Source organism: Urocitellus parryii, chromosome 7 (assembly GCF_045843805.1).
Source record: "Urocitellus parryii isolate mUroPar1 chromosome 7, mUroPar1.hap1, whole genome shotgun sequence".
Lineage (NCBI taxonomy): Eukaryota > Metazoa > Chordata > Mammalia > Rodentia > Sciuridae > Urocitellus > Urocitellus parryii.
In genome coordinates, this window is record NC_135537.1 from 161,191,959 (window position 1) to 161,203,978 (window position 12,020).

Below are 12,020 nucleotides of genomic sequence, written 5' to 3' on the forward strand. Positions count from 1 at the left end.
CACAGACATTACATATTGTAGTTAATGTAATTAATAAACTTCATGGGCCTGTTAGATTTCAGCTAAGCAATACTGTTATTGATCTTTGGGGGCTATGCAGTCCTTGGCACCACAAATTAAAACATGGCAGTTACTCAGTATTTGTCAAATGCAATACATGGATCAATGAATAAATGTCCTCCAATCTAGGTGCATATTAATTAAAGCCTTTGAACATCCCCATGCAAATTGTGGGCTATTCAAAGCAGGAAAAAACATGGGTGGGTTTGTATAGGTGTGTAACTTTGTATCTCCAAAGTAAAGGGTTAAACTTAAAGGGAACAAAAGAGGTAGACATCTCACCACTGGTTCACTCTGGCCCTCTAGCAAAAAGCAGGGCCAGTTCCCTATGTAATGGCTTGCTTATGCTGAACTGGGGGAGATGGATCCCTTGCCCCTACTGTATACAAACCTTCTCAGTGTCTTTCATCCCCCTTCAGAGAGTTGGCTTCCCATTGGTACAGAGCTGAGTGGGCAGATCCTGCTCTTCCCCATCCCATTTAGCCTATTAGTGGTCTGATTAGCCACAGATGTCCTCTTCCATCACTAAAGAGTATTTGACATTTGACTCTCAACCCAGTTGCCATTAATGCATTCAGAATTTATAGAGGAAATCTTAGTCCTGACTTAATGGATTGGGGGTTGGGGGGCACAGCCTTGTGTCTCCCAGATACCTTTCTTGCAAATCCTATTATCTCAATGATGTGGCAGGGAGGGAATAACCTACAGTCATTAGGACTCCTCCAGGAGCATAAATGAGGAAAATGGCATTTAATTTGCTGCCCTTTTTATGTTTCAAACTTTTTTTTATTTAGAAATATCAGAGGATATAGAAAGTTCAAGTTAATGCAGTCTGGGGAACCATATCTTCTCAGAGTTGGTTTAAAAAAAGCCAGTTCATTCATCGAGAAATTGAGGAAGGTGGAGGAGTATATGTATACAAAGAAGGGACAGTGGATAGAAATATAAGTTGAGGGTGTGGTGGAGACAACAAACTGCTGGCAAATTTGACTGACCCAGACAATGAGTGTGATCCCATTTACATGAAACTCCAGAACAGGAATCTATAGGGAAAAAATCACCTAAGAGGCTGTCTGGGTAGGTTGGAGGTTGTCAAGTGTAAAAGGACATGAGAAGTATAAGGTGATAGAAAAGATCTATGTGGGCTGTGGCTGTGGCTCAGCAGTAGAGCACTGGCCTGGCATGTGCAAGGCCCTGGGTTCGATCCTCAGCACCGCATAAAAGTAAATAAAATAAAGGTGTTATTTCCAACTACAACTAAAAAATAAATATTAAAAAAATTTTCCAACATCCCAATCTGTAATGACCTTTATCATTAAGCCCTCCCAACAGTCAAATAAAACAACCATGCCAGCTCATTCCCGAGGTGATCATGACAGAGCTTGACTGTCAAATCTGTGCCTACAGAGAAAACCATTCCACTTCCTTATTTTTCTGCCAACAGAAACAATTCATGATGGTGGTACCACTTCCTTTTTCCTGGTATATCAAGCCTGACTCTGAGAGTTAAAGGGGAAAAAGAGAAAAAGAGATTCCAGGTTCTTAAGCAATTCACCTTTTCTAGCTTGTTCCACTGGCTCACAGTATGGCTTCACACCAAAACATTACAGAATCTGCTACAAATTGATTCTGGTCAGTCCAAGATCCAAATTTAGTACCAAAGTCAGGGATTGATACTAGGAGAACCAGAAACGACTAAAACACTTACTTGAGAGAGGTCAACTGTTCCTTAGCCAGGATGAATTAGTCTCACAGGACCTATTAATTATTTATTATCTCTCTATTCATTATTTCTCTGTGTAAAATTTTTTTCTTTTTTTTTTGGGGGGGGGCAGTACTGGAGATTGAACCCAGAGGCACTTCACCATTGAGCTATAGCCTCAGCTCTTTTTTTTTTTTTTTTTAAAGAGAGAGTGAGAGAGGAGAGAGATAGAGAGAGAGAATTTTTAATATTTATTTTTCAGTTCTCGGCGGACACAACATCTTTGTTTGTATGTGGTGCTGAGGATCGAACCCGGGCCGCACGCATGCCAGGCGAGCGCGCCACCGCTAGAGCCACATCTCCAGCCCAGCCTCAGCTCTTTTTACTTATTATTTTGAGCCAGGGTCTTGCTGAGTTACCCAGGCTGGCCATGAACTTGTAATCCTTTTGCCTCAGCCTTGGGAGTTGCTGGGATTACAATCATGTGCCACTATACCCAGCTCATTTTTACTCTTTTTTTTTTTTAAATATTTTTATTTATTTTTATGTAGTGCTGAGGATCGAACCCAGGGCCTCACACATGCAAGGCAGGCACTCTACCACTGAGCTACGGCCCCAGCCCCTCATTTTTACTCTTGATTATAAGTCTAATAATAGGAATTTTTAAATTCAAATAATATATTGGTGGACAACCCATGAACCTCAACTATATAGACTCACCCCTTTTTTTTCCAATGGGCCACATGTAGATTATTCACTCTAGGGATTAGTTATACTTTTATTCTTGTACCAGGGATTAAAACCAGGGACACTAAACCACTAAACTACATCCCCAGACCTTTTTGAAAATTATTATTATTTTTTATTTGAGAAAGGGTCTGGCTAAACTGTTTAAAGCCTCCCTAAGTTGCTCCTGCCTCCCAAATCACTGTATATTTTTCACTTTTCATTTCTTAGTTGTGTTAAATTTTATATCCTCAGAGTTCAATTCAATTTCATATGAACAGGAGTTATTGAAAAAGCTACTATATGCTTCATTCTGTGGATGATGTGTGTGTGTGAGGAGGGGTGCCAAGGAGAAAGGGTTATGTACATTAAAGAACTATGAGGCTTATGCTCTAATCAAGGAAATGAGTCAAAGCAGTAAACAATCTTAAGAAGAACACGGGACACAGAGGAGGATAAGGTTAATATGATCAGAGGATCAGACCCCCTGGCCCTCACACATCAGGCTACAAACAGGTACCTAGGTCTTTCCCGGTATTGCCAAGAGCACTCAAAACTGGAAAAATCTACAAGATCATGTTATACGCCTGCTTAAAAATCTTCCATGGCTCCTCATCAACCTCAGTGTAAAGTTTTGTTTTGTTTTGTTTTGTTTTTCAGTGTAAAGTTTTAACCTGGCATTCAACACCTTTTCTGATCTGGCTTAGACGATGTCAAACTTCTACTCAATTTATGACATCCAAGCACTGTCTCAGAAACTGGAGAGACAAAAAACAAAAGATGTCCTCTGTTTGGCTGTGAAGACAGACAACAGTAACTAATACAATCTGACGTGTGCTATAATTGCTTAGGAGATGGAAAAAATAGATTAAGAAATGATTGATTCTGGAGTAGGGGTGTAGCTATTTAACTGCAACATGTGAGAGCCCTGGGTTTGATCCCCAGCAATGCAAGGAAAAGACAGAGAAGTAAAATAAAAGAAAAAGAGAAAGGATTGCTTCTGCCCAGGAGTAGGAATGAGGGAACTGATTGCTAAAGGAAACTATGGAGAAATAAATTTGAGAAAGGCCTAATACCATAGTTCCCCCCCCCCCCAAAAAAAAAAAAAAAAGACAGGAAAGGAATCCTAGGCCATGGGAACAGTGAAAACCAAGCCTTAGAGTTATGAAATATACTGCCATTTTAAGACCGGTGAGTACATTATGCAGGGGCATTTGGGTAAACAGAGGGCAGCAACACAGGTCAGAGGTAGTAAGAAGAGCAGGGGGATAACCGGAAAATATGTGAACCATCTAGCACATTACAAATATTAATAAATGATAGCTGTTTCCATTGGTCAAATGCCTATGAGAGGTTGGTTCTTTCTATCATTATAAATCACATATACACAATATATATTCTAGGGCTGGAGATACAGCTCAGTTGGTAGTGTGCTTGCCTCACATGCACAACACCCTGGGTTCAATCTCCTGCACCACAAAAAAAATTTATATATATATTTTTTCTCTATTCTGTGCTATGATTTCTAACACTAGTAGCCACATATTATTAATCTGATGTTTCAAGAGAAGATCAAACACACAAACACTATGTGAAGAAACAGGATTTGATCCCAGGTCTGTCTGATGCCAGGTCTGTCTGTCTGGGCTCTTAATACCATGCTGTGCAATCCTGCTTACAGATGGCCACCTTGCGTAAGGCTGTGTTTTCCATTCCTTGTCTCAAGGAAAAAGCATTATGCCCACTTTATAGGAAATAAAAATGAAGCTAGCAAAAAGAAAAGAAAAATATGACTGCTCCAAAGCATACCACTAATAACCGGCAGAGCCTAGATTTGAACTTAGGCTTGCCTACTGCGTGATAGATTTAGACTTGATTATGCAGCAATGGGAAGCCCTCTCAAGTTATGTCTGGGGATTCGCAAGTTGGGCAACACAGAAAGGAATGAAAACCAAGTAAGAACTGCAAAAGGCAAAGAAGCAGTAAGACCATTTACAGACCATTTATTTAATATAATTGTTCAGATGATAGACTGCAGACCTAAGAATAGAAAGGATAAAAGTCAACAGAATCAGCTAAGATCTAGCTCAATGACAGTTCCTGTCTGAGAGGTTCCCTATCTCCCCCAGGTTGAATTAATTACTCATTCCTCTGTGCTTTCTTTACGTTCCTAAATATCACAATCACTTAGGTAATAATTTTGTTTTATATGTTTGTTTTCTCTACTAGGCTGTGAGTCCCTAGAAGAGACTTTTTTTTGGGGGGGAGGGGTACCAGGGATTGAAGGGGCACTTAAAAACTGAACCACATTCCCAAGCCCTTTTTAAATATATCTTAGAGACAGGGTCTTGCTAAGTAAGTTGCTTAGGGGCTAAGTCAGAGGCTGGCTTTGAACTTGCAATCCTCCTGACTCAGACTCCTGAGCCACTGGGATTATGGGCCTGAGCTGCTGTGTCCAGCAAGACTCTATCTTATGCATGTTTATGTCCATAGAAAATGACTAGTACATAGTAGTTATTAAGTAGAAGAATGGATGGACAGAAGAGGAGGACGGAGGTGGGGACTGAAGAATGGCTAGCACTAGGATAAATGGAGAACAGAGACAGCAAGGCTAGAGTGTCTATGCCAGAGGCTCATAGTCTGGAGGACAGGAAAGAAGGTTAACATCAGCTACTGAAGCTATGACCAGACTGTGAGGTTTCTTTCTTTCTTTTTTTTTTTTTTATATTTATTTTTTAGTTGTAGTTGGATACAATATTTTTATTTTATTGATTTATATGTGGTGCTGAGGATCAAACCCAGGGCCCCCGCACGTGCTAAGCAAGTGCTCTACCACTGAGCCACAACCCCAGTCCCAGAAACTGTGAAGTTTCAAATGCCAGGGAGAGAAGAAAAAAAGGGAGCAACTACAAGTTTTGAAGCATAGAAGGTCCTGCCTAATGCAACATGTTAGGAGGATGTGGCTTTGCTTTACTATTTCTGCACATTCCTAGGCCAATCTTGTTCACCTTCAGCAGCAGCAGGGGTACATTATGGAATGCAAACTCATCCAAGTATCAGGCTCAGTACAACACATTAGGAAGGTAAGTCTGTTGTATGTCATGTCACATAAGTAGTTTTTGGATTATCCACATATCAAGTCCATAAACTCTCAGCATAAATAATGAGAAAGCTAAACAAACTGAATAAGAAAGAACTTGAGAGGGCTGGGGCTGTAGCTTGCATGAGGCACTGGGTTCAATCCTCAGCACCACATAAAAATAAACAAATAAAATAAAGGTATTCTGTCCATCTACAACTACAAAAAATAATTAAAAAAAAAAGAAAAAAGAAAGAACTTAGAAACAGAGCATTCACTCTGTGCTGATCCTACTGGAGATAAAAATTCAGTCACCAGCTAGGCATGTTGGGGAGACTGAGGCAGGAAGATCACAAGTTCAAAGCCAGACTCAGCAACCTAGCGAGACCTTGTTTCAAAATAAAAAGAACTTGGGGCTGGGGATGTGGCTCAGTGGTAGCGCGCTCGCCTGGCATGCGTGCGGCCCGGGTTCGATCCTCAACACCACATACCAACAAAGATGTTGTGTCCGCCGAGAACTAAAAAATAAATATTAAAAATTCTCTCTCTCTCCTCTCTCACTCTCTCTTTAAAAAATAAAAATAAAAAATAAAAAAAAATAAAAAGAACTGAGGACGTAGCTCAGTGGTAAAGCACCTCTGGGTTTAATCCCTGGTACAAAAAAAAAAAAAAAATCCAGTCACAACTTCTAATCCAGTGAATTTCTGACTCCAGAAGCACCCACTTCCCTGGGTATGACCTTCATAGGAATTGTTACCTAGGAGGGATGGGTTAGCCACACTGGCTTCCTGACATGTCCCAGGGCTTTGACAGCAGTTCAGCAATAGGCTGGCCACCAATGGCTTATCTGTTACCTGCCACCATAGAAAACAATGTGCTAGCTAAAACACTCCTAGGACCAAGGAAGTCCAAGCAAGATCTGGAACTCCAGGGAAGAAAAGAAAAAGAACAGAAAGCTCAGGGAGCCAATAACTCCACCCCTGGGTTTATTCCTTTTTACATCTTGGTTTTTCTTCTCCTGTTCGAGTCCCCCTATTCTCTGCAAGAAGGGAACACCTGCTGAAGGGCAAATTTACCCAAAGGCCTGACCAGAGCAAGAATATTTACTGAAGATCTCTAAAGCAGCAGGAAAAGAGAAAAAAGTAAGGAAAGAAGGTTCTGGGTCTGCATTAAGCAGAGAAAAAGTGTGGACAGAATGGTTATGGGATGTAGGAGAAAAATTGAGCAGATATAAGAATGACTCTGTTCCATACACAATAATAAAAATGAACACCAAATGCATTACGATCTAGATTTAAAAGCTAAAACTAGCCAGCCAAATGGCTTGGGAGGCTGAGACAAAAGGATGGCAAATTCAAGATCAGCTGGGGCAACTTAGCAAGGTCCTATGCAACTTAGTGAGACCCTGTCTTAAAATAAAAAATAAAGACCCAGCTCATGGCATATTTCTGTAATCCCTGCTGCTCAGGAGGCTGAGGCAGGAGGATCATGAGTTCAAAGCCAGCCTCAGCAACTGCGAGGCACTAAGCAACTCAGTGAGAACCTGTCTCTAAATAAAATACAAAATAGGATTGGGGATGTGGCTCAGTGGTCGAGTACCCCTGAGTTCAATCCCCAGTACCCCCCCAAAAATAAAAATAAAAAGGGGGGCTGGAGATGTAGTTCAATGGTAAATTCCCAGAACTAAAGGCCAAACTAAACCAAAAAAACCCACCAAAAAAAAGACAAAACCACCAAAAACTCCTAGTGTATGTGTACACACACACACACACACACACACACACACACACACAAACAGCACTATTCATAAGAACCAGGATGAGGAATGACCTAAATTCATGGGTAGATGAATAAGAAAATGTGGGAAATACATAAAATGGAATACTATTTAGCCTTGAAAAGGGGAATTCTGCAATATGCAACAACATGGATAATTTTGAGGACGTTATACTAAATGAAAATAGTCTCAGAAAGACAAACACTGTATAATTTCCCTTAATAAGTTATTTAAAATCATCAAATTCATAAAAACAGAGTGGAATGGTGATTGCTAGGGGTTGGGAGGAAGGAGAATTGGGTAATTAATGGGCATAGGGGATATAGCTCAGTTGGGAGAGTACTTGCCTCACATGCACATGTCCCTAGAGTCAATCCTCAGCACCACAAAAAAAAAAAAAAGTTTCAATCAAGCAAGATGAATAAACTCTAGAGATCTGTTGTACAACATTGTACCTATGATAAACAATAATATATTATACCCTTAAAAACTGTTAAGAGGGTAGGTTTCATGTTAAGTGTTTTGATCACGGTAATTTTTTTTTTTTTAAAAAGAGCTAAAACTATAAAACTTTTAGAAGGAAATACAGGAGTAGTCTTTACAACTTTGGTTAGACAAAGCCGAAGACATGATACAACAAAAGAAAAATATATAAACTAGACTTTATCAAAGTTAAAACATAAGCTTCAAAGGATACCATGAAGAAAATTAAAAAACCCAGAGTGAATGGGAGAAAAATTTGTAAATCATTCATCTGATAAAGGATTTATATCTAGAATACATACTCTCACAACTCAATAAAATGTGACAACCCAATTTAAGAATTTATACAAAAAAAATTTTTTAAATGGGCAAAGGATTAATAGAAGCACACAAGATGCTTAACATCATTGTTATCAGGGAAATGCAAATTAAAATAACAATGAGATAGTTTCACACTCACCAAAATGCCTATACTAAAAAAAGACAATAACAAGTGTTGACAAGGATGTGAAGGAATTAGAACCCTCATATACTATTGGTAGAAATATACACTGGTGTAGCTGCTCTAGAGAAAAATCTTGCAGTTTCTCAAATGGGTACCATCAACTGCTCCTACTCCTCTGATCATATTGGTAAAGTTGCACCCATATCTGGTTCCTAAAAAGCCCAAAAGCATTAGATCACATCAGCCTTCCTGGTCTCCATACTTCTTCCCAGATATTTCTTCCCTAATTCCAGACCCTCTGAACCATTATTTCATCCACTAAAACTGGGTTTCTCTCTTTACTAGTTCTCCCCCAACAGGTCCAAAGTCTTCTGAATTTTCACCTTGTTCTCACTACACTCTTCCTACACAAAGTCCAGGGGCTGCATCTCTTGTCCATGAGAAGAGCTCCTTTAAAAACACTGAGTTCAGGGCTGGGGATGTGGCTCAAGCGGTAACGCGCTTGCATGGTATGCGCAGGGCGCTGGGTTCGATCCTCAGCACCACATAAAATAAAGATGCTGTGTCCACCAAAAACTAAAAAATAAATATTAAAAACAATAAAAGAAACACTGAGTTCAAAGACCTTTCTTTTTCTACCTAGAATTAAACCTACTGTCTCATGAGAGGATAACTGGCTTTTGCTTTAAATAAAGACATAACCAGTCAGGTACAGTGCCACACACCTATAATCCTAGCAACTCAGGAGGCTGAGGTAGGAGGATCGCAAATTTAAAGATAGACTCAGAAATATAGTGAAGACTTAAGCAACTTGACAAGACCCTGTCTCAAAATAAAAAGGGCTGGGGCTGTGGTTCAGTAGAAGTATCTCTGGGTTAAATCCCCAGCACCAAAAAAAAAAAAAAAAAAGCAGAAGAAATGACATCCATCCTTAATATTTGATTTACCATAGACCAGTATACTTAGATGCTTAAATGGTAAGGAATCAAAGAAGAGAGGATATCTGAAAACTCAGATGGAAAAAAGTTGTGACATCAGGCTTCTGAAGGAAGGGAACCTCCAAGAAAGGCTTGATCCACCAAAACCAAGTGGCCCTGATCCCCAAGAGAATTGCAAGATTTTATATTCTTCTGGGCATGTGTCTCCACTTCCCAGATGGGGACTCTAAATTACTACACCTTCTTGTAGATTAGAATGAAACAATAAAACAAGAGACTAACTCACCTCTAAAGCTTACCTGTCCAGGATAGTGGTGCTCTATATCCATCCCACCCAGGTATACCCATTCATATTTAGATGCATGGCTCTTGCTTAAAAGTCAATGCCTTTCCAGCTAGCTCCTCAAACTTTCTTAACTGCACTTTTATCATTGAGTTACACTTCCAACCCTTTATTTTTTAATTTTTGAGATACGGTCTCGCTTAGTTGCCCAGGCTGGCCTCCAACTTGCTATCCTCCTGTCTCAGCCTTCTGAATTGCTGGGATCACAAGCATGTGCCATTACATCCAGCATCAAACTGTTTTAAAGTTGGCAAAGAAGAAGGTGAATACCGTGTCCATCTGCCATTCAAAGGCTTTCATCTCATTGCCTGGGCAGACTTGCTGCCTATCTAGTAGCAGACAAAGCACCACCCTCAGGAAACGGCATGCACAAGCACACACCCCAGAGCACATATTCAGATTTTCTAGCAAGACTATAGCTCCCATCTATCCTGGGATGTGAGGAAAAGGAACAGGAGGCAAAGAAAATAAAGCCCTGTGGTGCTGGACAATGAACTCCATCTCTTGCTGTAATCACAGGCAAGCTACTCTTTCACACAGGACCCAAGTTCCTTCCAGCTATTTCAAACTTAGGCTTCTCCCAGTTCTCTACAGAGACATAACGCTTTCTAATGAGATGCAGGATAGAGAATAAAATCAAGGAATGACTTCCAGAAAGGGACACAGGGTTCACATTTTGATGACCCAGTTTCCCACAAAATGTTGCCAGATGACCCTGGTGGCAGCAGGTAGCAGGAGGAGCAAATTCTGCTGGATTGTTGGCCCAAAGCAGCTCCTAGAGGTCTGAACATTAAACCAGTGTACTCACTACCCTGCCAGGACCCTCACTAATCCCAGTAATGACAATGAAAGGCAATCTACCCATGACCAACTAAGACCTCACATATAACATGTGCTTTTCTATATCAGATGTATCACACAAAACCATGGCTCAGGCTATGGTTCATCAACCTCCAGCCAAAGCCACATCTAGCTCCTCTACCAAAGCAAAGCAAAGTCTTGGATCCCTGGTCATCATTCGGTCTAATTTCAAGAGTTCAGAAAAACCAGGGAATCTAAAGAATTGAAGTCCACAGAAAACCCAAAGCTTCATTTTCCTCATTCCAAACTTATAGCTGGCAAAGGTGGTGTTTCAGGTCTTTTTACTTCCCCTACTCATTTCCAGTGTAGGAACTCACAAAGAAATGGTCAGAAGGCAAAGAGCAAGTGTCTAGAAGAGAAGACAGACCCTAAACAAACAGCTCTAAAAAAGTCACCCAGCTCAAATTCTGTATCCAGATCCAACTTCCTGGCAGAGCTGATGGACAATCTCAAAACACCCCAAGATCCAAAGCTGATGGACAACAGTCACCATTAGTACATCCTTGAGAACCATAAAGTAGAAAAGTCAGTCTTTGAAATGAACACCACAGAATAGGGAAGACACATTATTTAAATTATGAACAGTCCTTATAATCAGGCCTCTACTACTCTCAAGACTGTTACATTTACTCTCCTCCCTCTTCCAGAAGGACCCTAGTACCGTGTCTGTACTCCAAAGAACCTGTGCTTCTCCAGTCGATACATCTCGTTCAAGAAAAAAACAAATCCAGGGAGATTTCCATAGTAGGGCCTGGAGGATGGGAAACTTTGAGCAGCCACCCCAACCAAGCGACTATACACAGAAGAATATTCACGCAGGCCAGTGCCACTTGCCCTGTCAACGGGACAATGATCCGGCAGCCAGCTACGAGGGGCAAGGAGGAATACACATGTAACTAACAGGACGAGATGAGAAGCGAGTCAGAGGGGACCAAAGGGATTCCGCTGCAGCCAGGCCTTCCCTCTGAGCTCCAGGGATAGCCCGAAACGAGCACACGGACGCAGGAAGCCAGAGGGGCTGGAGGGAAGACCGCGACCGCACACCGCGGAGACACCAGGCCTCGCGTGGCGTTCGGGGAGTGCACCGCGGCCGGACGGCAAGCAAGGGTGGGCGGTGGTGCGTGCAAGTGGCTTGGCCAGGGGCTGCAGGTGTCACCCTCAGGGCCCGCGGGGCGAGGGCCAGGGGCAAGGGGACAAGCGGGGGAGCTGGTTACCGTGTGGTTCACCCCCCACATCAAGACGCTGAGGATCGGCTCGCTGGCCCGGAATAGCTTCACTTTCTGGCACACGAAATGCTTCTTCTTGGTCTTGGTCTTGCTGGCGCTGAGCGGCGCCACCGCCACCGCCGTGGTGCTAGTGCAGTTGGACGACATGCCCGGGGCGGCGGCGGCGGCGAAAGGGGGGGCGGCGAAGACAGCGCACAAGCCAGCGGCCCCAGGCCTCCCCCGGACCGATCCCCACCCCCGCTGCCTCACCGCGCCATGGTCGCGCCCGTCCCGTTACCTCCCCACCCCACCCCGTTGGTTCCGTCCGCCCCACGCCCCGCCCTCCCCGTCCGCCCCGCCCCGCCCCAGGGAGCTGGCCGCTCCCGCACCCCGCCCCCAGG

At 42.3% G+C, this 12,020-nt stretch overlaps 1 protein-coding gene across 1 annotated transcript in view; it reads right to left on the bottom strand.

Moving 5' to 3' along the window:
- The window catches only part of Pip4k2b (phosphatidylinositol-5-phosphate 4-kinase type 2 beta), a 32,056-nt gene extending 20,170 nt beyond the window's left edge, over positions 1-11,886 (bottom strand). Inside the window, exon 1 of the mRNA XM_026386744.2 lies at positions 11,629-11,886. Coding sequence (XP_026242529.1) covers positions 11,629-11,787 — 159 coding nt within the window. The 5' untranslated portion in view covers positions 11,788-11,886. The remainder of the gene's footprint in view (positions 1-11,628) is intronic.
- Positions 11,887-12,020: the final 134 nt, after the last annotated feature.